Source organism: Mauremys reevesii, linkage group 4, assembly GCF_016161935.1.
Source record: "Mauremys reevesii isolate NIE-2019 linkage group 4, ASM1616193v1, whole genome shotgun sequence".
NCBI classification, from domain to species: domain Eukaryota; kingdom Metazoa; phylum Chordata; order Testudines; family Geoemydidae; genus Mauremys; species Mauremys reevesii.
The window spans coordinates 57,484,179-57,510,478 of record NC_052626.1 but is presented as its reverse complement, the minus strand read 5'-3'; the positions used below and the strand labels follow the sequence as shown (position 1 = coordinate 57,510,478).

The following is a 26,300-nucleotide window of genomic DNA, read 5'->3' as shown; positions in this document are numbered from 1 at the left end:
AGGTCTGGAAGGGATCTCCAGAGGTCATCAAGTCCAGCCCCATGTGCTTAATCAAGTATGTCTAGGTGTTTTGTCTAATGTCTTCTTACAAACCTCCATTGGAAGCCTATTTCAGAGTTGAACTACCCTTATATTTAGAAAGCTTTTTTCTAATATCTAACCTAAATCTCCCTTGCTGCAGATTAAGCCCACTATTGCTTGTCCTTCCTTCAGTGGACATGGAAAATAATTGATCACGGTCCTCATTATAAAAGCATTTAATATATTTAAAGATAAACTGAGGGGGAACCTGATAACTTCTTTTCACAAGACTAAACATGCCCAGTTTTTCTATCCTTTTCTCATAGGTCAGCTTTTCTAAACCTTTTATCATTTTTGTTGTTCTCCTCTGGACTCTCTCCACTCTGTCTACATCTTTTTTTTTTTAAAGTATGGTATCCAGAAGTGGACACAGTATTCCAGCTGAGGCCTCACCAATTCTTAGTAAAATGGGACAATTATTTCTCATCTCTTACATATAATACTCCTATTAATTCACTCCAGAATGATATTAGCCTTTTTAGGAACTGCATCATGTTAGCTGATATTCACTTAGTGATCCACTATACTCCCAGATCCTTTTAAGTGGTATTACTGCCTAGCCAGTTATTCCCCATTTTGCAGTTGTGCATTTGCTCTTTCCTTCCTATATGCAGTACTTTTCACATGTCTCTACTGAATTTCATCTTGTTGATTTCATACCAATTCTCCAATTTGTCAAGTTCATTTTGAATTCTAATCCTGTCCTCCAATGTGCTTGCAGCCCCTCTGATCTTGGTGTCATGCACAAATTTTATAAGCATACTCTCCACTCCATTATTCAAGTGATTAATGAAAATAACGAATAGTGCCAGACCCAGGATAGACCCCTGCATGACCACACTAGATACAGCAGCCCAGTTTCACCGTGAACATTCATAACTACTCTTTAAGGGTGGTCTTTCAACCAGTTTTGCGCCCACCTTATAGTAACTTCATCTAGACCACATTTCCCTTGTTTACTTATGAGAATGTCATGTGAAATGCCTCATCTACCTCTTCCTCCTGATTTGGTGGTCTATAGTGGACCTCTACCATGACATCACCCCTGTTATTTTGCCCTTTTATCTTCACCCAGAGAGTTTAATTTGATGTGGCTTTCACCTCCTTCTGGACAGCAGAACAAGTGTATATATTCTTGATGTATAATGCAATACCTGCCTTTTTTCCCCTGCAAACTATACCTCTCTATACCAATATTTCAATCATGAGATTTATCCCACTACATCTCATTGATGCCAAATGGTATGACCTCAAAGATGCTACCTTGTGTGAGCCCATTTGTCTTCCATTCAAAGTTCCCGGGTAATCTAATATTTACAATACTTGTTTGAGGTTGAAGCCTATGCCAGGGATAGCTTCTGTCCCTAATTCTCCACTATGTTCAATCTAGCAGTGGCCACAGATTGAATTTAGTGGATTAGAGAATCCAGCCTTTCTGAGTTTTTGATAACTTCCTGCTCATCTCTTTGTAGGTGGAAATGTGCAATATGAAGTCACCTAAGGACTAATAAGAGACACTAGACTTCAATTAAAATCTGAGAGTGACAATAATGTGAGATGTCACACCATGGCATTATAAAGAGGAATATGAGCAACCAGAATCCTGCCAAAGCAGCAGTGTTTATATGTAAGTAGGCCTTATGTAGACTTTAAGGCCAGAAGGGACCTTCATGATCATCTAGTCTAAACTCCTGCACAATGCAGGCCACAGAACCTCACCCACCCAGTCCAGTAATAGACCTGTTGCCTCTGGCTGAGTTACTGAATTCCTCAGATCATGATATAAAGACTTCAAGTTACAGAGAATCAACCATTTATACTAGTTTAAACCTGCAAGTGACCTGTTCCCTATGCTGCAAAGGAAGGCAACCCCAACTCCCATAAAGTCTTTGCCAATCTGACCTGGGGGGGAATTCCCTCCCAACCCCAAATATTTATATGCTAGTAAGTATTTAGTTAGTACAACCAGTTATCTGAATCCCATTGTATTGATGTGGTTCCTTCATATTACATTTATTGTATAAAGAATAAAAGACACAACACTTGGTAGTGAGGATGGGATTCTAATCCAGGAATACACTGAAGCAGAGAGTAATTGCAGAAACTCAGTAAAAGTACAAAGGAAACTGGAGCCTACAGCCCTTGGGATTCAGATTTAACTGCACATTTGCATAATATTTTAAAGGTTAAAAATGTCTGGTTGGGGAAAATAGACTTCTTTAATATCTTAGTAGAGAACTAGCCTAGTAATATTAAGAGACTGGAACAGTATATAATTACTAATAGTATAACTGATGAAAAAAGATGGTGGTTTTACTGAGTGTGATGAGTATTAAAATGTATAACCCGCTATGTAGCCTAACACAACCTATTAAATCCTCAGACAAAATATTTGCTGAGATTGTTGAAATTCTACAAAATCATCTCTCCTCAAAACTACTGGTGATTGAAGAGTGTTTCTGCTTTTATAAATGGAATAAAAAAGAAAATGTAACAATTTCTGAATACGTACCTGAAGTCTGGAAATTAAAAGAGTATTGCCAGTTTGGAGGGAGTTTAAATGATGAATTAAGGGATCGGTAGAGTGCAGTATGCAGAATGAAGCAATCCAAACCCAGTAATTTACTGAGACTGATTTAACTCTAAAATGTGCGCTAGAAACTGCAGTATCAATAGACACACAAACTGGCACAAATTGAACCATTGCCAGTGACAAATGCCACGGTAAAACACAAAACTGAAAGTGATCCAGTACTGGCTAAAATGTATAATATATAATGAATGGATGGCTTATGCACACAAACAACTTCCAGCTTTCTTTGCTTGAGAAGAACAGTTAAATACGTATATATTAAGGTTGCCTAATGTGTAGTACTAGAGTGGTTATTCCTACAAACCCCAGGCCATATGTATTCCAAGAATTTGATGAAGGCCATTTGGGAATTGTAAAAATGAAAGTCCTTACCAGGAATTTTGTGTGGTGTCCACAGATTGATACACATGTGAAGGAAATGGCAAAACAATGTCAAATTTGTCATCAAATGTATCACATGCTTAAATATGCTCCTTTGAATTCTTGGGAGTCACCGTGGTAATGAATCCACATAGATTATACTGGACCACTTATGGGACATACACTCTTTTTAATTGCAGTAGATGCTCATTCTAAATGGCCTGAAGTATTCTGTATGAATTCAACTAACTCACTGCACACAATGGAAGTGTTAAGATAATTGTTTTCATGGACAGAAGTTTCTGGATAGATTATCAGTATGAACAGAACTCAATTCACCTCAGAAGAATTTCAGCTGTTTAACAAAGAAATTGTATCAAACAGGTTACATCAACTCCATACTCTCCTGGAACAAATGGATTGGAAGATATTTTGGATTTAGAGTTTTGGCTGGCCCATAATATAGATAGGAGCCTTTTGCAAAGTTCAAATCAGAATCTGGGTTCAAACATCAAACTCTGCTGAAGTTTGAGGGTTTGGGGGTATGGGTTTTTGGTTCAGCTCTACTTTCCCACAATAAAAGCACCCAATTTTGTAGTGACTTTTCTCTAGGACAATAACAGCATTTTCCAGAATTATATGGGATTCTTTAATTGTTATCATGGGTTCTCATTTATCAGATTTAAACCACTTACCATGTCTCATTGATGTTTTTACTTTTTGCGTGTATTAGGTAGAAAGCTTCTTCAAGTGTGACTATCCTGAGGAACATTTGTTCTTAGACATATTAAATAAGTTTGACCTGTACAATTAATTTTAAATTGTTATGTACCAAATGTGCCAATTTTCTGGAAAGTGACCAGAATAAGTAATACTGAGATTAAATGTAATTAAAAGTAGCGATGAGGCCTTTTCATGATGCTGAGTTCTATTATACGATCAGAATCTGAATTTTCCCCCAAGTTGAGGATGGAGATGGAAGTGTTTGGAGTAGGAATCTTTTTTGAAGTATATATTCACATCTGGATCCAGAACCATGTGCCCCTTAAATTCACAGCATTCTGATCCAGGTCTCAGTTTGGACCTACCTCTGAATAAAAGAAATGAGAAACAAAAATGACCCCATGGAATAATCTTAAAAAATGTAAGAGAGATTGATCTTTCTTCTACAAAATGTTTAAACCAATCTGTGGATTCCTAAAGCACGGGTATGATTCTCTATTGAATCCTATAGGTTGATTTAAAAATTCTAACGAAAAGATAATTCTCTATCAAATTCTATAGGTTAGTTAGAATAATTTCTGTAGATCTCTTTTGGTTTCATCCTTCTTAAATTCAACAGGATTTTTCCACAAAAGAAGGATTTTTGAGCCCAATCTAGGCCCTGCTGCATCCTGAGTGCCTCCCACAAAAAGGTGAATATATGTCCATTTTAATTAGATACTCTATGCTAGAACTCTGAACATCTTTCAAGTCTGCGTCTTCAAACAGAATGAAATCTACAGAAGAGTCATGACTACTTTATTTGATACTTTTTAGCGGAAAGGGATTGAGAGTATATGGAAAGAGAGAAGAAATTATGACATTTATTTTGAGCAAGGATTAGATCCTCAAAAATATTCATGTGCGATTGGACTGGGGAACATTTACTTAGAGATATAGAAGTTTAACCAAAAAAGACCTCTTCACAAGATCCCTAGTTCATAACCAATTATTAAAATTAATGGTTGTGTAAAGCAGTGGTTCTCAAACTTTTGTACTGATGACCCCTTTCACACAGCAAGCCTCTGAATGTGACCCCACCTTATAAATTAAAAACACTTTTGTTATAGTTAGCACTATTATAAATGCTGGAGGTGAAGCGGGGTTTGGGGTGGAGGCTGACAGCTCACGATGCTCCATGTAATAACCTTGCGACCCCTTAAGGGGTCACGACCCCCCCAGTTTGAGAACCCCTGGTGTAAAAAATCATTAAAAGAACAGGAATCCAGATAATGTAACTTAGTCTATGTTAAGTTTAAAATGGAGCTTTACAGAACTTGAAAACAAGGTATACTTAGCTAATAAATTATGTTTTGTTGAGGTTCATGGTACCATACTACATAACAGGAAAGCATAAACATCCTAGATTTCTTTTATATAATTCCAGGTATTTACAACGTACCTCGCAGTTTGGTAGTGTAATGTCTCAGATGCTAGCAGCATAGTTTGAGCACATATTTCACAATTACATTGAACTGACATAGTTGCATCCATCGCTGTACAATCTACCTTATACATCTATTCAGCACAGAGTCCATAAACATTTACAAAACACTCTTGTTTAACAGAAGCCAAAAAGGGACAACAAAAATATCCCATTTAACTTCAGAAGTAGAAGCCAATGCTTTACTTTAGCAACAACATTGCAGCTAGCAAGAATTCGTACAGACTTATACATTTTGCCTTTACTATAGCTTTTGTCACAGATGTGCGCATTAATATTGTGTTGAATCAAACACACTACTTATGTGTTTGATCCAATGCAAAATAAGATGAACCCACTATAATAGCCACTCACTATACACAGAAAAAGCTCTGGATGGTGACAGAGGTAAATCAATAAAAGGGTCTTTATAAAAACCCATACTTCCCTTTAATAATCATATGCTAAAGTACCAGAAATAACTGGGACAATACAATGTACTTCAAAATCAATCATGTTGAATTCAAAATACATTTTTTCACACATTGCTAGCCTTTCATTGACATATATTTTCCCTCTGAAAATTAGGAATATTAAAAAAATTACTTACACAGTGGTCATTTACATGAATTAATTGGATAGTTATGGAAAAAAACATGTCTTTCATGATAATTACCATTAACTAAATTATATGCCAACTCCACTAAAAACAAACTTTACTGAAAACAATGACAAATTCAGGATAACTAGCACGAAATCTGCTGCATTCTCTCTGCACTGTGCAAGTATTTCATGTCACACTGTATTATAATATTAAGTATTTTGTGAGATGAAATATGGAGATAGGCCCAAATCAAAACTCTAGATCCAAATACCCCTGAAGTTTGATAAAGGCTAGATAGATCTGGATCTGAACCCTGTGACTTGGGCTCATCTCTAGTGCAGTATTTGTAATTCCTTACAGGACCTGTATTTTGTCATCTTTTTATAAACATTTGTTTATTCTCAGTCTTTTCTTATACCCTCTGATTTCTGTTGCCATTTCCTTTGTTTCTTCCTGATTTTTTTGATACTTGATTTTATTACACTGTAGTGAGCCAGATCATTACCCCATTTCAGCAGCTTTGTGCTGCAAGTGGCCTTCATGACAGTGACTCCATCTACATGAGGATTCCTGCCAAACAGAATCCTCCATGCAGCCCAGAACCACAATACCATCTTGAACACCCCACCCCTCCTTTCAGGAGAGGCATTACTGGGGGATCCTTAGGCCCCAGCAAACCTCAGTTTCTGGAACAGCCCCTTGGGGCCTGCACTAACTTGTTCTTGGGCTCAGGGCCTGCACATGCTGGCCCCGGAACCCAGGAGCCACCAATATGGTTAACAGCCACCTTTCCCCCAGCCCAGCAGTTTGACTGGCCCAGAAGATCTGGCCAAAGAGAACATATAAACAAATTAGTTAGGCAATATTTGTAAAGTTCTTTGAAGATCAAAAGTGCTGCATAAGTGCTAAATAATATCAAGATTAATATAGAAACAATCAGAGTTGAGTCACAAAAAATCCTGTTTTCATCTAACAGCAATACCAATTTTCTCAGTATTTTTAATAACTTTATGATATATTGATGACTGCATGATATCAGTTTATATTTTTCCTGTGTTCTGTATATCATTAAACTAAAGGTAGATTTTCTGGTGGGGAGTAGTGAAGTTAAAGAAGAGATTCTGTTTTGCACCATCACTTTGTACTGGTATAGTGACTTTAAAAAAAAACCAACCTTCTGGTATATGAAGAAATACAAATTCAGAAATTTCTGCTAAATAGTTTCCAGGTGATACTAACTTGTATGACAGCCTTGGTATGGGCATTGGGTTCTTAATATACGACATTGTGTTTTACACCAACTATGAGCCCTCCCTTCACTCAGAAAAGTTATCCTACAATAGAACATTTTCTTAGCATTACACTTGCCCTCAACAGATTTGCCCATTTGTGATCCAAAGGATCCCCCAATGCTTTATTTTGGGCACTGCTGTTTTCACCTTTAAAGGTCCTTGTGCCATTTCATCAGGCTATGGAATAGTGTCACAAGGGAAGTAGTGCAAGGTCCATTGTTAGGGATATATAAAACTAGAATAGACAAAACACTAGAAAATACACAGGAAAACAGTCTTGCAACTGCAGGGAGATGGACTGGATGACCTAACAGGTCTATCCATCTCTAATTTCCAGGGGTCTGTGATTCACTCTACTTATTCTCTGGCTGAAAGGGAACACCACAGGCCCCTAAGATGTTGACAGTAATGCAGCTCCATTGAGTGACTGCAGACACTCATAGACAATCATAGCAGCTGCTGCTTTCCTCTTGAACCCATGCACAAGACTGTCATTATGCAAAATGTGGCTTTTCTGTGCAGGAATTTTTGTCCCCAGACATGTAAAGCAACAACTTTGAAAAGAAAGAACTGCAGCCAATTTACGATGCGTGGACAATGTCACTACGTACTTTTTATGTTTTCCTCTCATCATCTACTACAATTATAGCAGTTTGGTATTACCCTGCCAGTACAACTTCTCTTCCATTTTTTTCTTTTTCCATTGACAGAAGAGTAGCATCTTAAAAGTTTTTCTGAAAGTTTTGTTACAGAGAGCATAACAGATAGGGTTAACAGTGCTGTTCACATAGCACAGCCAATATCCAAGGTGCCACAGTGTTAGGGGAATGCAGTCTGCGCAAAATGTGGAGACCAAAACCATTATATTGTAGGGAGTCCAAGTGATGATAAAAGCTAGAAGAATGGCACTTAAAGTCTGGGCAGCTTTGCGCTCCTTTATAAGGACCATTCTTTTCCTTTTAGTGATTTGGTTAGTTAAATTTGGATCCATGCCTTTGATGGAAGGGTCCTTTGATAAAGCAGCAGAGCAAGTAGTTATTTTTACTTTTCGGCAACCATTGTTGGTTTCCTGGGTGCCATCAGCCTTAACCACCAAGTGGAATTTGTAGGCCACACATTTTGGACTTTTTTGCACTTGGCTTTTGGCTGGAGATAGAAAGTATTTCTGGGTCTCAAAATCATTTTCCATAGGGTGGTCTTTGATAAAAACTTCCTTATTCTCCTCCTCATTAAACTCTTCTTTCTTATCTTTGGCTGGACTCTTGTAAGTTACTTGAAAAACTGAATCATTGGCAGGTTTGTCCTCTTCTTCTGAGGATGCGTAGCTGCTGCAGGTGGTTAGCTGGTCTGCCTTAGACCAATCATTACAAGTATTTGGTGTTTGGGGTACTTTTGCAGTGGCTGACGTGCTTCGACTGGATGAAGACCATGAAGCCTGACATCTCTCCCTTTTGGCTAAATTTTGTTGCTTGCAACTAAAACAGGACTTCAGAAGAGCTTTCTGGGGTTTTATCATCTCAAGCTCTGTCACAGACTCAGAGCCTTGAAGTTCAGCAAGGTCCTTGGTACGTTTCTCAGTCTCTTTATAAATACGGCAATATAAAATAGTCATCACTGACACTGGGATGTAGAAAGCAGCAATTGCAGTACCGAAGGTGATAATGGGTTCATACAAAAATTGTATCTGGCATTCTTCAGATGGGACAGTTCGTTCCCCCACAAAATACTGCCAGCATAAGATTGGTGGTGCCCACAAAATAAAGGAAATTAACCAAGCTAGACCAATCATAATGCCAGCCCTTTTGGGTGTGCGCTTAGCCCTGTAGGTTAGAGGTCTTGTGATGGAAAAGTATCGATCAAAACTGATAACTAGCAAGTTCATTACTGAGGCATTGCTAGCTACATAGTCCAATGCTAGCCACAGATCACATGCCAGACTTCCAAGAGACCAATGACCTATTAGTATATAAGATGTGTAAAGATTCATAGAAAATATTCCAATGATGAGGTCTGCACAAGCAAGGCTGAGCAAGTAATAATTGTTAACAGTTTTGAGTTGACTGTTGACTTTGAAAGATATCATTACAAGAATGTTTCCCACTATGGTTATTAGGCTTACAATCGCTGTGACACTGGCAATTGCGATTACTTCCAAAAGGCTATGCCCTTCTAACTGTTTATGGTTAACAGAACTACTGTTTACAATAGTTGAATTTACTTCCATTCTTGTTCGTAGTGTATTATCACCAGGATATTAAGGTCATTGCAGAATGTTTTCTGTACTTGATAATATTTTTTGAAGACACCTGTAAAGAATAAAGGGGAAAAAGAGAGTGCAGTTCATTAAACAGCACTGGACTTTCAACAGACTTATTTAGCACAAAATATCAACATTTTAAGACATTGTATATTTATATAGAATGTTAGAAACAATAAAAATGTTATTTTAATGTTTTAAATAACACAAATTGGTTCAAATGACTGTTTTTGCTGCAAATGGAACATTATAATCAGATTGTTTTCATGCTTTCTTTGCATTTTGATTGCTATTTCCATCATTCTACTAATAAATTACACACACATTTTAGGGAACTTTGCTTTGGTAGCATTCTGAAACAATGCTAAGTGCAGCCAAAATAACTACTGTTTCATAAAGTATTCAGTTTTGTCACCCCTTATCTGCTGAATATTTCAGTAGAGTACAGAACATGTTCTTCGATGCACAGACATTTAAAGATTCACAAAACAATGAGAATAGGGATTCACAGTGTTCCTTTTTGAATGTAGTGCACTATGCATTATAATTGCCAACATTTTAAAAACAAAGTAGGAAGATTCTGTGAAGAAGCCAGTGTTTGGGGAACCATCAGGAGAACTGAGAGTAGGAGTGGGGTTGGTGAGTTGAGGGTATCTGGAGGAGGCAGGAGGGGAAGATGTAGTTAGAGGAGCTTGGGGAGAACACAAGCGGAGTATTGGTGAAAAGAGGTTTGGGGGTGCCAGGGCTTAGATTAAAGAGCTAGATGGAAGGGAGGTTGTGTGGTTGAGAGATTTGGTGAGAGAGAGGAGAGCAGTCACTAGATTTTGGTAGAGATGGGAAGAGGGTTAGACTGCACATAGAAAGGAGATGGCTAGGTTGGAAGGGAGTCAGGAGGACAACTGGTTCTGGTCTGGGCAAGGGAAGACTAAAAGAGGAGTTGCTCTGTATAGCAACTTCTCTGCTCTAAGTAAACAATTAATGGTTCGAGATACTTCACTCCCTGCCTCCTCCTTCCCTCTATTTAAAAGACTAGCAACTCAAGCCAAATATGGGAGAAATAGTATAGAATACTATGGGCTGGCTGGAATAGTGGCTGCAGGGAAGGGCTACACAACTGCCTTGCACCATGGCACTGGCTTGTGGGTCCCCAGCCATTCTGCACTCTATCTGCATATAGTTCAAATACTCAGACTTTATACTGGTGGATTTAATCATAACACATAAATAACTTGTACTAGTAGGTTTGGGGCACGCTGCAAAAATACACAGCAAACTATTACACATTGCCATGTGTTTTATATTCAACAGCAGCAAAGAGTCCTGTGGCACCTTATAGATTTGCAGATGTATTGGAGCATGAGCTTTTGTGGGTGAATACCACATGCATCTGATGAAGTGGATATTCACCCACGAAAGCTCATGCTCCAATACATCTGTAAGTCTATAAGGTGCCACTGGACTCTTTGCTGCTTTTACAGATCCAGATTAACACGGCTACCCCTCTGATACTTGATATTCAACAGCATAATTCTCAGATGAAATACACATTTTCAAAGTGGGGCACAGGTGTTGCATACATATGTTCCATGAAATAACAGTCTGTTGTAACGTTGAAATGCCCTTAATATTTGCATTACTTTGAGCAATTTAGCACCAATACTGCCCATCAATAGCCTGGGGTGGTGTTAAAGTGTATTTTGAGGAGGGGATAAATAAAAATGTTTTTAAAATCTATTTTATACTTTTGAAATAAAACTCCATGGGTAATATTAATTCATGAAATAATGCTCATTGTAGTTAATGGTGTTATTCCAGGGATGAATTTGGTTGCTTGTATTTAGGACACTAGTAAAATTGTTCTGGTTTTGAACTACAAGGAACCTTCTCACCTTGCACAGTCTATACAATGGCCATTCATAATTGTAGTGTCTGTGCTCAACAAGCACTGGGGCTGCTCCTTTTGTGCATCCCTAAGGGCACATAATGCTGCAAAGTGTGGTGGTGGAGAGGGAAAAGGTGCATCCATAGCCCCAACCTCACTCCAGATGTATTGGAGCATGAGCTTTCGTGGGTGAATGCATGCATCAGAGGAAGTGGGTATTCACCCACGAAAGCTCATGCTCCAATACGTCTGTGATTATATTGTGTAGGGGTCACTGTGGTTGCGAGGGGCTTGGTATGGATGTGTTGTGCTGGAATCACTGTGGTTGTGAGGGGTTTGGGTGGTTGTGTTGTGCAGGGCTGCGCTCAGGGTGGTTATTTTTGGGGGGTGTCACTGGTTGCGAGTGGTGGTTGTGTGGTGGCGGGCTTGGCGTGATTGTGTGGTGCGGGGGTCACCATGGTTGTGAGGGCCGCTTGTGCTATGCGGTGTTGCGCACGTGTTGCTGTTGTTGGGAAGGATTTGAGGGGGCCGGAGCGTTGCCCCGTCCCGGTGGGAGCGGACCAGGCGCCTCTCTTTCGGGCCTGCCCGGTGGCTGTTTCCGGAGGCGGGGACCGGCGCGGCACTGGCCAGGCCGGCTCTCGGCCGCACACGCGGCGGGAGGAGAGCAGCTGCCGGGCCATGCAGGCGGAGCGCGGAGGAGGCGGCGGCCGGCCCCGGCGGGGAGGCTGCAGGCAGGGCAGGAGGAGGCCCGGCGGCGGGGACAGAGCAGCGGAAGGCGGCGGGGACGGACCCAGCCGAGGAGGCGGGGGCCGCGGAAGAGGCGGCGCTCATGGGCACGGAGGAGGCGGGGGCCGAGGCAGGCGAGACCCTCGGGGCAGGGGGGCAGCGTCTCCCCTCCCTGCTCGCTACCACAGGCGGGTAAGAGGGAGCAGATACCGCGGCCTAGTCCGCCCCGGGAACGGGCTGCTGCAGCTACCACAGCAGGCAAAGGCCCCGCTCGGCCCCTGCCTGCTGCTCCCTTCCCAGGACGCGCCCTCCTCGCTGACTAGGCGCCGCCGCGCCCCCAGCTGCAGGCTGGGCTGCGAGGGGCCCCTTGCAGAAGGGGAGGCGTAGCACCCCCCTCTCCCCAGCAGCGCTGGGTCTGCAAATTACCCCGGGGCTGGACTCCCCCGAGCGTGTTTTGTGACTGGGAGACTCCGGGGAGGGGACACACTGTGCACCGCCTGAAATGCAGATTTGGATTTCGTGGCGTGAATCCATCTGTAGTGTGACGCTGGAAAGTGCCGCTTTCAAGAACACGTTGGTTTGGCAGAGTGGGAGGAGGGAGGCACCAACTATGCTGGCACCAGTGATTAGCTGCAGAAGCTGCGAGGACGTTGAGCCCTCTCCGGCATATCACACGTCACCCACCCCTTTGACGTATATTCTGCTTATGACGTTGTGCTGTAATTTTGGGATCAATGGTTCAGTATTTCTGGTTCTTATCCTGTGGTTCTTCATCATGCTGTCTGGTTAATCTCCTAGTTAAATTGTGAGTGAGCCCCTGACTACACTAGTATTCTGGTACCATGGGGAGCCAGGTGTAGCTAGAGCATCTGCTTCTATCACGTTTCTGATTACACTCTGAGCCCTTAGATGATGTGATGATTTAAAATGTTGGTGTTAGCTGGCGTATCACCTGTGTTAGGGTCCCACCATTGCTTATGCTGGTATATGGCCTTAACCCCAGGCTTCAATGTACCACACAAATGGATCTTTGTGCAGAATGAGGGCCATAAAGTATAAAATGAAATTCTTGGTTGGTGCCATTACTTAAAATGTATTCACTAATAATTTCATTTGTATACAATATAAACTTCCATGGTGATACATACATAAGAATGACTGGACTTTCTATTTTGAATATTAAGTTTTGTTTTCAACCCTGGGGCATACAAATGTAGGTGGAATAAAAGCACTGTGCAGTACCTGCAATAATTGAGAAAACCAATAGCTTTGGCTTATTTTGTGCTGAATCTTGCAAGAGTACAGACAACATGAAATAGGAGGTAAAGTCCTAAAGCGTTTTGACGTCTACTGCAGAGAATATAACAAAGGTAACTGCCCCATGATAGGGCTTGTCTACAGGGGAAAGCACTTGCAAAATTTATTTAATTCAGTTAGTTGAAGCTATTTGTGTGTGGGAGGTGTGTGAGCGCATGCATGTGTGTGGCTTTTAAATAACAATTTCAACCTTTGTATTATTTCTTTTTGTATTTGTATATTTATATATATATATTCTAGTATTGTTGATTATTTACAGACAGTTTTTCTAACTTTAAAAGGGAACAGTCAACCTAAAATCACATTTCTGTATGAATTTTTTAACCTGATATTTTTGGAAGTAGCCCCTGAAAGTTTACTATAACTAAGAGAACAGAGAGAGTTTCTTAGTTCTCTATTTTCTCAGATTGTTTACTTAGTGTATTTGACAATATTTTCACTATTTTATTGATAGTTATACTTTGTATCAAGTGCACTAGCATGATGACATCACCCTTATCCATGGCTGAGAATATAATGAACAGTGTCTTTTAAGAGCCCAGTAGTCCTCGGTGTCTTCCCCAGGCTCTTTAAGAGAGTGTTTAATAATAAGGCATGGTCTGCACTTAAAAATTAGATTGACCTTGCTGTGTCACTCAGGGCTGTGAAAAATTTCACGCTTTGAGTGCCATAGTTAAGTTGACTGAACCCCAGGTGCAGACACAGCTTCCATCGACCTAACTACCACCTTTTGGAGAGGTGAACTAACTACATGGATGGAAAAAACCCTTCTGTCAATGGAGGAAGCGTCTCCACTACAGCACTGTAGCTGTGCCACTGTAGCGTAGCTGTGGCCTAAGGCTTTGTCTTCAGTAGAGAAATTCAATGTTAACCATGGTGCGTTCTCCTAACACACCTTATATTTGCTCACAGAAGTACTCCCAATGGTGTATGTGTGTGCCAACTGTAGTTTGGATTACACTTACTTCCAGCAAGACTAACCACTGTCAGTATCCTCTATGTTATTCTGTTACGTCAGTGCCAGTGGGACTGAGATGGATCGTGTGATAGCACCAACAGTGCAAACAGTGCTCCCAGAGCTATCCCATAATTTCCCTGTCTATGTGCTTGGAACTGGCAGTTCCCCTTTGGGTACTTTGAAGACCTCGAACCAGGCCTGATCCTTCAACCAGCTCCTGTAGCTCCCTGGGACTTGTGGGGAGGGAAGATCTTGTCCTGTTGGCTCTTAGTTTGCTAGAATCCACAGAAGTACTAGGAATATCTGCCTCCTCCAATCCCTTCTGCTCCTACCAGGTCACTCTAGATGCTCCTTGGGACCCATGGAGGAGCCCTGGGGAGAGAAGACTATACTCTCCATTCCAACCATCCTGGGCCTGGTCAGGCATTTTGGGAGAGCTTTCCTGTTAGGATTAGAACCATTTTAACACAGTAGATCTTGAACCTGAACTACCTGATGTTCCTTAAAAATAATTTCAGACCTGTATTCTTACACAGAGTTTAAAAATACATCACAAAGTCAGAACATAAATTCCTTGCTTAGAAAACTATTGAAGGTAAGCTATTTAATATTTGAATCCCTGAAGTCTCTGTTGTATTATGCCTGCAATTATGGTAAACCTAGGTGAGATCTATTAAGATTATGTCAAATTAAATTGAAGTCAGATTTTTTGGTCTGCTCAGCCTATTTCCATGCAGATGAGAGATGAAATGCAAATAAAATTACAGGCAAACAGAGACTAGCAATTCAGTAAACCTATAATAAAGCACACTTTTATGAACAAAATTGTTTTATATGCTGAGAAACATGTAAAATCTGCTTTTCTAGCAATTAGCATGCAGCATTTAATCACTTGCTATATTATCAGTAATGTCATTAGTCAGCTGGATTGACTTGAAAACTGTTATTTAGTCACAATGTTATGTGCTTTTAACATCTTAATTATTAGAAGATGGAGAACATTAAGCCGCTAGAGTCCGTGCCCTCACTTAATGTTTATATAACCAGCTGTGCCACTTTTGAATTGTGTAAAGGCCCACTAATTCTGTCAAGGTCCAAAATTCGGTTTCCCGTTCTGTGGATATTAGCATTGAAGGGGATAACAAACATTCACAGAGTGCTAATTGTTATGAATATTGGAGCCATTCATACAGTCTGATCTGCATGGCTGGAAAGCTGTACCTGCGAAGGCCTAATGACAACAAACATGAAATAGGAGGCAAAGTCTTAAAGCTTTTTGACATCTACTGCAGAGAATATAACAAAGGTAACTGCCCCACGATAGGGTTTTTCTACAGGGGAAAGCGCTTGCAAAATAAGGAGGGATGTGAATTTCAATGCAACAGCTATTCTGTACTAATCCCCCATGTGGACAGTCTTGTTCTACTTATTTATGAGGGGACACTCAGGAAACTTAAGGTGAATCAAGTAAAGGAGTGACGTCAATAAAGTTAAAGTGCAACTATGTAAAGCACTTCACTTCTGAATGAGAGCAGCCACATGGAGATTTAAGATGCTTTAACTTATGAGCACTGATGTCACACTATTAGTAGATTCATCTTAAGTTTCCTGAGTGTCCCTGTGTAGACATGGCTTTAAGGTTCTCTTTGTTCAGAAGGAGAGTCTACAAGGGGAACTTTTGTGGAATAGCTGATTCTGGGCTATTTCCCCATGTAAGCAGGTCCTTAAACTGTAATGTAAATCTCTAACACTGTTTTGTAATAATGTTTTCCTGTCTGAAATGCAAACAAAAACCATGTTAAAACACGGATGCCCCACACTGTGTCAGTCATTGATTAGGCATGGTTAGTCTCCGGGCTTGTCTACATGGGACATTCAGGAAATTTAAGTCCAGTTAACATATGGTGTGAAGTTAATGCACATAAAGCACATTAAACCTCTCTGTGGATGCTCTAATTGAGAAGTAAAATGGCCTAAGGGCTTGTCTACATTTAAAAGTTAGGGCTTGTCTATACTTACATTTTATAGCACTCTTAACTTGCTGGCTCAGGGTTGTGAAAAATCACCCCTCTGAGCACAGCAAGTCTGAGCGCTTTAAAGCGTTAGTGTAGACAGGCTGTGAGCACTAGGAGCCGCACTCCCAGCTCTTGGAGCTAATCCCTTCATGGAGGTGGATTACGAGGAGCTCTGAGAGAGCTCTCTCCCAGCACTCGCACATGACCACACTTGCATTTCAAAGCGCTGCTGTGGGAGCATTCCCGTGGCAGCGCTTTGAAGTTTCCAGTGTAGACATTGCCATTTTACAGCACTGCAACTTTCTCGCTCTGGGGAGTGAAAAAACACCCCCTTGAGCGCTGCAAGTTTCAGCGCTGTAAAGTGGCAGTGTAGACAGTGCACCAGTGCTGGTAGCCCTGCTCCCAGCGAGTGTAGCTACTCCCCTCAAGGGGGTGGGTTGTTTCTTTTGCAGCATGTTCTCTCCCAGTGCTGGTGCCACAACTACACAGCAACATTAAAGTGCTGTTGCGGTGTGAAAAAACACCCCTCTCAGTGATGCAAGTTTCAGCGCTGTAAAGTGGCAGTGTAGATAATGCTACAGTGCTGGAAGCTGTTCCCCTCGCAGAGGTGGTTTTATTACAGCGCTGGAAGACCTGGGTTTTATTACAGCGCTGGAGCTGTGACTACACAGCCACGTTAAAGCGCTGCCACATACCCTTATTCTGGAATAAGTATCTACACATGGAGTTATTCAGGATTGGGTTTTTTTTTTTTTTTAAAGACAAATCCTTAGTTTGCTGTAGTTTAATCCTCTGAATGAGAGCATCCATGCAGGATTTTAATGCACTTTAATTTATGTGTAATAAGATGAATTAACGAGTTGTAAAGTTAACTTTCCTGAATGGACCTGTGTAGAGAAGCCCTCAGCGTATGTCTGTGTCACAGAGCCTATACCAGCATTGCCAAATTGATATAGCCCCCTATTGTAGACACAACCTACATCAACAGAAGGAGTTTTTCTTTGGGTGTGGGAACACCACTTCCACAAATGATGAGACCTATATTGACAGATATCAGAGGGGTAGCCGTGTTAGTCTGGTTCTGTAAAAGCAGCAAAGAATCCTGTGGCACCTTATAGACTAACAGACGTTTTGCAGCATGAGCTTTCGTGGGTGAATACTCACTTCTTCGGATGCAAGTGGGTATTCACCCACGAAAGCTCATGCTGCAAAACGTCTGTTAGTCTATAAGGTGCCACAGGATTCTTTGCTGCTTTTATATTGACAGAAGCGGTCCTCTGTCAGTATAGCAGTGTTTATTCTGGGTTTTTTGTTGGCATACTATGTCAGTGAGTGGGATGTTTTTTCCACATCCCTGACAAACACAGCCATGCCACAACGTAACTTTTAAGTGTAGATCAAGTCTCAGTGTAGGTTGACCCGCAACAGATGTTTTGTGTTAGTTTCTAGTAAATCTCTGTACCAAAAGCAACTGAGGCTTCATCTAGACCAAAGGTTGTCAACCTTTCAGAAGTGGTGTGCCAGTAATACATTTTAACTCGAATTATTTATTAATTAATAAATTAATACATTTATTCACTCGAATTTAAGGTTTCACGTGCCAGTAATACATTTTAACAGTTTTAGAAGGTCTCTTTCTATAAGTTTATAATATTTAACTAAACAATTGTATGTAAAGTAAATAAGGTTTTTAAAATGTTTAAGAATCCTCATTTAAAATTAAATTAAAATACAGAGCCCCCCGGGGTGGTGGCCAGGACCCAGGCAGTGTGAGTGCCACTGAAAATCAGCTCACATGCCGCCTTCGGCATCGTGCCATAGGTTGCCTACCCCTGGTCTAGACGTAAAGTTTAAATCGATATAGCTACATTGCTCAGGAGTGTGAAAAATCCACAAGCCTGATCGATATAGCTGTGCCAACTTAACCCCAAGTGTAGATGCAGTTAAGTTGGTTGAAGTATGCTTCGATCACTCTAGCTACTGTTGTTAGGGGAGGTGGTGTTCCTACACTGATGGAAAACCCCCTTCCATTCGTGTAGGCTTCAGCCATACTAGAGGGTTATGCCAACACAGCGTGACACAGTCATGCTGGTATTGTCTCCTATGTGTAGACATGGTATTAGAATGGAAACATTTTAACTTTTGAGATCTGGAGTTCAGGATTCTGCTTTTCCCTTGGAAGCTTTGATGGTATCAGAGGCATCAGAGAAGCATGTTTTTTGTCCAGGCTTGCAAGAGAAACTTGCAACTTGAACTCTAGAATAGTAAAGGAGAAAATAACTTTAAAATATTTAGTTTTAAAATACAAATATATTTTGTTAATTTTATGTCTATATATATATATATATATATATATATATATATATATATATATTTGTGTTACCGATTTACATCTCAGCCATTTTTGTGTGTTTTTTTTAAAGTATTTTGATCAGTTTTTCTTTTCTTTTTTTAAAAATGTGATTTATGTATTATCAATGCACCTCTCTGAAGTATCTGGACACTTTATTAAGGAATTGACACAATTGCTGTGTCATTCTTTTAGAAAATAAGCCTAGAATCGCTCAAGTTAGAACACCGTGAGAAACAGTGTGACTAATGTCTGACATTCTTTCTTGGGGAGGGGGAAAAAACGGGGACTGACAACCAAATGGTTGAGACAGGCTCTGGGGCAGTTGGTTTGCCAAATGTCATATTTCATTGCAGGTGTGGGTCATATTGGATAATTCTATGTTGCTTGCTCTTTTAAACCATCTAATTTATGTTAAAAAATAAATGGAACACATTTGCAGTTACTTTTTCCTTTCTGTCTGTAAATTAGGAATTATAGTACATCAAGTACTAATTTTTCTATGAACTCAGCATAATGTTTGTCTCCATTTTTATCCTGTATAAGTCCTTTATCTTAATATTCTAGACAGTTTTGTATTTTATTCCGTGTTCTACCATGAAGTTTTTCTACTTTTATCTTTGTCATAGTCTGCCTATACAGAAAAAAGTAAATCCTTTCTGAAACTCTGAATAAATGATATATAGTTTTCTTTTGATAATTATCTTGACTGGATGCTCCTCAGGCAGCATCAAAAAGCTTTAGGGCTTGCCTTCTATATTTTTTGTCATTACATTTGTAACATAATGTAGTGTGCTTTCTAACTTACATATCTTTTTCTCACTGCTGAGTGACACATCAGACATGTTTTGTGAAGCCTGCTGCTTCAGTGTAGCTGGAAGTACCTGGTCTGTTGTGACTTTGCTTTTCTGGCAGCTAGGGAGAGGTCAGAGTGCATTTTTTATGTTCTGAATGGTGGAAGCTGAATGGATAGATGTGTTGCTTGCTTTCTTACTCCCTTTCCTGTGGTTAGCCTCTTGATGGCATCAAATTCACTTCAGTCTCAAACTGGAACTTCATTATCTCTGTGTATTTTATTTAAAGATATAACATTGGTCTAAATTAATATCTAATGTTATCAGCCTAAGGTAAATCCTGTCTAGTCAATAAAACTTGACTTGAACCTTTTGTAGCTTGATCAATACTTTTTGCTTCACTAACCTTGCAGTCATTGTGAACAGGAGGTGGAGGGTGGCATATGGTATATTTTGCTCTTAGAGTCTTTGTAATAGCCAGAAGGACTGCTCACACAAATAGGAATGCAGAATTGGGCCCATATTAAGTGATGCTTCTATTCAGCAAAAACTCTCAACAGGAATATAAAATATACATACATGAAGTCAGTGGAAGTTGTGCTTGAGTAAGAAATATTGAATAGTTCCCTTCAATATTAATTAAAGAATTTACAAATCATAAAATCGATTTTTATATTAATTTCTGTCTGCAGCATTGCAACTAAACAGATGACTACTCTGTCACAGTTACAGGGCTAACTGCACCTTTGTCCCCTTGCTAGGTGTCTCTGAGTGCACTCCATCAGGTGTCAGGCCTTGTGCCTTTACATTGGGCCATTGGCTACAGATGTTCTTAGTAAATGAGTCTACTAGCTTTGGCACCTATGGCTCTTTCTTTTGGGAGCCTATGACCAGTCATATTGTGACCAAACAGCCTTCTTAAAAGCAAAGTTTTGTTTAATGTTAACGGTTGGACAAAGCATTTAGAGATAAAGGATTTTTAAACAGCAGTCTACACACGTCTATCTTACCTATAGACTTATCTTCAGGGAACGCTAATCTAGGCAGGTGTAAGTTCTTACCTCTGTCAGTCTGAATGGCTCCCCCAAAACAACTTCCCTCCAGAAAGAGAATCTCTTTTTATCCAGCCAGAGATGTCTTGTCCTTGTCTGTTCCTGTTTTTTTCCCTGCTTGTCCACACCAATTTGGAAGGCTGCATAGGAAGTTGAGCCAGTCTCCTCAGAGTGAATGGCTCAGCCATTGTGCTGTAACAGCCCTCAAGCATTTACCATAGGTGGCTTATCTTAAGTCATTGTTTTCCCATTCTGCTTATTTTCCGAACAACCTTTAACCCAATATAGTCATACAGTGAAGATTCCAATAACACGTCAACATACAATATTAATAAATTATTACAGAACTGCTGTAAATCCATCACATAGTCTTTTTCTAATCCAAGTAAGAAAAGTTATTCTCCCCACCGCCCTTTACATCTTTGGTTCTGTCTTAGCACTTCTACTATCTTGTTTCTGCTGTTCTGAACCGTTTTGTCTCTGTATTTCTCCCCGGGTATCTCTGGTAGTTTCTTTTAATTTATAAGCAGATATGCTTAGAGGGCATCCTGAAATTCTGGGAACTTTTAAAGGTGTCCTCATTTAAGTTGCCTATATTTTTAACTCTAAAAGAGGGAAAATTATTTTGAAGGATTTTATATAAACCATTAACACTCTTCAGTTTATATTATAAAGGGGGGCATTATTTGGAAGAAACTGTATATTGATACTTGTTTTAAGTATTTAAGAGAACTTCATTCCAAGACTTCTTACAAGAACTTAACAGCACATTTCATTAGAAAAAATAAGTGTAAGTTGAGAGAATAGAATTAAAGGTCAGAGAATTTTCCATTATACCATTTTTCTGTACTACTCAGCTTAAAATACAGCATTCTGACTGCCAAGAAAACAGCATTAGTCATGAACAGCAGGTGGGGTAGGTACTCTAACCTTTCTGTTTTATGCTGATCATATCCTGTATTTGTGTGCATGACTGCCGTAGTTATTCAGAAATAGGTGATAGTTGACCATTTAAAATAAATAGTGTACAGGTAAGTGCTTCAAAATATAAAAACAATGTGGGAATATATTTCTCATCTCACTTTGTGGTATTTTCCATAGTGTGCAACAGACGAAAATTTGAATGTTCATCTTCAGCTGGATTCTTAGGGACTGTAGCTGCAATCCTTACCACAGGAAAAACTCAGTAGGAATATTACCTGTACAAGGACCAACTTGCTTGCCTTATTCACATGTAGTCATCCCCAGTGAAGTCCATGGAACTATTCAAGTAAGCCAAATGGGATTTTGTCAGTAGTCATGCTAAGGGAACAGAAAACTAACTTTGTAAAATGGTTATCAAAAGTTGTACGTTCTGGTGGTTCAGAAATCTTTATCCCAGAATATTCTAATTTGGCTAAAAATCAGTCTTATTTTTCATCCTGGGAATTTTAAGTGGGTTCATAGTTCTGTGTAAATGGACTGCTAATGTGAGAATGCTTCCATTTCCCATTTCCTCACAAAAGTAAATGAAAGATGGGAACAGTATTATTGCTTTTCAGCCCTACATAATCTAATCATGTTGTTCTTTAGTAGTCCTTAGTAGGACCCCATGAGAAATACTGGAATGAATATTTCTGACTGTTTTAAAAACAGCAAAGTAATTCATGCCTGTATAAATCTATCTTATGGAATGAGGGGCTCCCAGTTTTTCCCCTCCACTTTTATGTGGGGTATTCTTTTGCATTTGTATGTGTGTCTGTCTTCTTATTTATTGCTTTAAAAATGCCACCTGGTATAAGAATGAGGCTGCACTGTTTCTGTTGGGAGACCTCAATAACAGAACCTTGCCAGTGAAATCGGTACATTCAGTGGAGTGTGTGAGAACCTTGCCTCAAGGTTACTGCAGTTCTGCTTCTATTCCTGCCTTTCCCCAGAGGATAGCTATAGAAAGATTCTCTTTAACCCTGGGGTGGCCAGACTTTTTTGATTTGTAGGATTGCACAGGGATGAGAGATTGAGATTCTGGGTCACAACTGTCCCTGAGCTACTTCTCTTATGTTGCGAACATGTTGCATTGCTTTAAGCTTATTCTTACTGCCTGAACATTGTAGCTTTACCCATATTGTCTTTTGGGGATGTATCACTCAGTTACTGCTGCTTTGGGTTCTTCAACTTATTCCTGTCCCTATTAATTCATAGCAACAATGGGAACTCATGGAAGTAACTGAAACTGAAGTGATATTGTACTCCCTTTTTCTTTCTCCTTAACAGCAATCTTTAGCAAGAGTGCAAAAAATAAATGGCCCCTAAGAGGTGGATTAAAAATGAATACATAGAAGTACAATTGTTAGAACTGTGGTCCATAAAGAAAGTTACAGCTTGGGGCTCTGATCCTCAAATGGATCTATGTGGGCAGCATCTTACATGTGAGCGATGGCCTGTTGACTTCTTCGAATGATTACAAGAGGCTGTTCGTATAGAGTCAGTTGCAGGATCAGGGCCTAATTATGCAACAACTTTGATAGTATAGGATTGTGAGACTTTCTGTGGACAATGCAAAATGGTGTTTTGTCAAGGCATTTCTAGTACATTCATCACTAATTTATCACAGCACCAATAAGCTTACATAAAGAATGTATTCTCTACCTTTTCCCTCATTTTACCCCAAGTTCAGTGTGTGTGGATTGTAAAAGTATTTTAATTATATTTTTAGTTTTTTGACTTCAGGGAAATGGTGCTGAGTCACTCTTTAGGGTTCTTTTGGTGGAAAAAGCTTTGTGATGAAGTCAGTCTTGCAAAGAATGCAGTTTTGAACACTATGCTGAAATGAATTGGGAGCCAGATGAAACTGTGGTCTTAAAAAGCATATGTGAAGTAGCCACTCCTCAAAGATAAATGTATGTTGGTTTTTTTTTTTTTAAATTTTAACTAACTCAAGTTACCAAACTTCTTTTTAAAAGCAGAGGTACTTTTTGTTTGAGCACATAGAAAGGCATTTGAATACATCTTCTGTACTTTTTTGTCCTTGAATAGCTGAAAAACCGCTGAACTAAAATGCTGGTTTGCTGATTCCTGATATACCATATCTAGTTTAAGAACAATGGTATAGCTGTTTTATAAACACTGGAGATATTATGATGTATAGTGGAATTGTTCACACCACCCCATAACAATAGTATTGCAAATATTCCTGTAGAATACATTGAGCCAGAGATAGTGATGTGTGTTTTTACAAATGCCCAAGATAGATGGGAACCATCCAGATCATCCTCTAGAGATTTAAACCAGTGGTTCTCAAACTATTGTACTGGTGACCCTTTTCATGTAGCAAGTGAAATTTGTGCGATTCCCCCCTTATAAATTAAAAACACTTGTTTATATATTTAACCCCATTATAAATGCTGGAGGCAAAGCAGGGTTTAGGGTGGAGGTGACAGTTAGTGACTCCCAATGTAATAACCTTACAACCCCCTGAGGGGTCCTGACCCCCAGTTTGAGAACCCCTGATTTAAACAGATTTGGGAACTGGCCTAGCTTGCCAGTAACTTATTTTTCAGTCATTTTCAGGTCATATTTTCTGTAGCTGCAGTGATTCTTCTTGGGGGGGAAAGTATAATAGAACCTCAGAGTTAGGAACACCTCGGGAATGGAGGTCGTTCATAACTCTGAAATGTTCATAACTCTGAACAAAAAGTTATGTTGTTCTTTCAAAAGTTTACAGCTGAACATTGATTTAATTGAGCGTTGAAACTTTACTATGCAGAAGAAAAAATGCAGCTTTTCACTTAATTTAAATGAAACAAGCACAGAAATAGTTTCTTTACATTATCAAATCTTTTTTTAAACTTTCCCCCTTTTTAGTACTTTACATTTAACATAGTAGTGTATTGTGTTTGCCTTTTTTTTTTTAATGTCTCTGCTGCTGGCTGTTTGCATTCTTCTGGTTCCAAATAAGGTGTGTGGTTGATCAGTCAGTTTGTAATTCTGGTGTTCATAACTCTGAGCTTCCATTGCTCTAAAACCTATTCATTATAGTGGACCCCATCCTTCAGTTCGTATTCACATTACTAGTCCCATTTAAGTTCACCTGCTACAGGCATTTTTAAAATAGGGGAGGGGGAAAATAATCTCTCCCCCTTGAAGTCAGTGGGATGTCTCAAAGGAGTAAAAACTCTAGGGTCAGGCTGAGTGTGTGTGTGTGAATGTTGAAGACCATTAATGTTTTGATAGAGCAAAAGATTTCAGGAAGATGAACTTTTTGTTTTCTTCCAACAATCAAGTTGGGACTTGTTTCAAAGTATCTCTTTCTCTATCTTTATATAGAGAATCCCTTAGAACAGGGGTAGGCAACCTATGGCATGGGTGCCGAAGGCGGCACGCGGGCTGATTTTCAGTGGCACTCACCCTGCCCGGGTCCTGGCCACTGGTCCAGGAGGGCTCTGCATTTTAATTTAATTTTAAATGAAGCTTCTTAAACATTTTTAAAACCTTATTTACTTTACATACAACAGTAGCTTAGTTATATATTATAGACTTCTAGAAAGAGACCTTCTAAAAACGTTCAAATGTATTACCGGCGCGCGAAACCTTTACTTAGAGTGAATAACTGAAGATTCGGCACACCGTTTCTGAAAGGTTGCCGACCCCTGACTTAGAACATACTTATTTAGAGAAGATACCTTTTCTCCACTTCAGCACATTCTGGCTCTTGTGAGCCTAAAATGATCAGTCCTGATGTCCAAAATTCATGAGGCAGTCTCCTGGACTTCATACAGCTTTCAGAAATTCCCATACTGTATAACAAAGATTAAAAGCTTTCTGCCTGGTATCTGTCCTTTCAGCTGCCCTTTTTTCTAATTAAACTTCTTTTTTTGCTTTGGTAAATCTCTCTAAAGGTCACAGATGGAGCAAGCAAGTGGAGAGGATTACTCTTTGTTGCAGGGTGATATCTATATCTATATACCTTCATGAAAGAACCTCTCTCAAGGCATTTTTTACTTTCTATAAAACTCATTTGCTTTTTCTTATTTCCCTCATCTTGATAAAAGTCTGTAATGAGAAGAGAGATTGTGCTAGAAGAGAGAGATGTGGTGTTATGTGGGCTAGGTGGCCCATAAAAAGGGAAGTAAATTATTCCTGTTAATGAGAGGCAGTACTTAAAGGTCACTGAGGGAGCCTCACCCATGGATGTCTGAAACTGTACAAATGCCAATAAGAAATGAATGTCAAATAACTATGAACCCCCTCACCACCAATAATGCATTACTGCTCTTCCAAAAATATTTTCTTATCCACTTTTCAGTTTTATAATTGTGGCATGAAATCTCTGTAGATTTAGTTCTCAACAGTACTGTTTGTTGTTTTTATCTGCATCCTAGTGCTACTATGCAAATACAAATGAAAGGCAGTGCAAGGCACAGAGAAACAGCTTAAAGATAGAGAAAAGTCAGGATGTTTTGTCTACAGACCTAATAGACTTAGTCAGGCAAAGGCTGAGAAGAACAAAGCACAAATGCAAGAGGAGGTGCAAACGCCCACGTTAACTTGTCTGAGGTGTCTGATAAAAATTGCAGTTGAATGACTTTTACAAATGGTTAGTTTCTAATGAATAATTAATGATTAATTGGAAGGGAAATGAGCTTATCTACACAATGTGAAACCCTGAAAGGAGGACATATAATGGAGGGTGGTTTAATGTCAGTGAGACAGCAAACTAGATTGATGGTTTCTCCAGAAGTGATTGATTGATTTCTCGCCCTATTGTATCCTTTGTCGCTAAATGCAGACAACATAATTTATGATGCTGAACAATTTTATCAAACAAGATGCACTATTTCTGGTTTCTATATCTC

The 26,300-nt window shown here is 39.6% G+C and overlaps 2 protein-coding genes across 3 annotated transcripts in view; one reads left to right on the top strand and one right to left on the bottom strand.

Moving 5' to 3' along the window:
• Positions 1-7,590: 7,590 nt before the first annotated feature.
• CHRM5 (cholinergic receptor muscarinic 5) lies at positions 7,591-11,388 on the bottom strand. The gene is made up of 2 exons (XM_039537647.1): positions 11,262-11,388; positions 7,591-9,421 (listed from the first exon to the last, which is right to left on the bottom strand). Exon 2 carries the CDS (start codon positions 9,337-9,339, stop codon positions 7,759-7,761), a length of 1,581 nt encoding a protein of 526 aa, XP_039393581.1. The 5' UTR covers positions 9,340-9,421; positions 11,262-11,388; the 3' UTR covers positions 7,591-7,758.
• Positions 11,389-11,708: 320 nt separating this feature from the next.
• Positions 11,709-26,300, top strand: part of AVEN (apoptosis and caspase activation inhibitor) — a 193,395-nt gene continuing 178,803 nt past the window's right edge. For both annotated transcript variants that reach the window (XM_039536205.1, XM_039536204.1), the window contains exon 1: positions 11,709-12,172. In XM_039536205.1, coding sequence (XP_039392139.1) covers positions 11,711-12,172 — 462 coding nt within the window. In that variant the 5' untranslated portion in view covers positions 11,709-11,710. The remainder of the gene's footprint in view (positions 12,173-26,300) is intronic.

What these genes read in the sequence shown, in the direction of transcription:
- CHRM5 (XM_039537647.1), bottom strand. Translation starts at nt 9,339, where the DNA reads ATGGAAGTAAATTCAACTATTGTAAACAGTAGTTCTGTTAACCATAAA.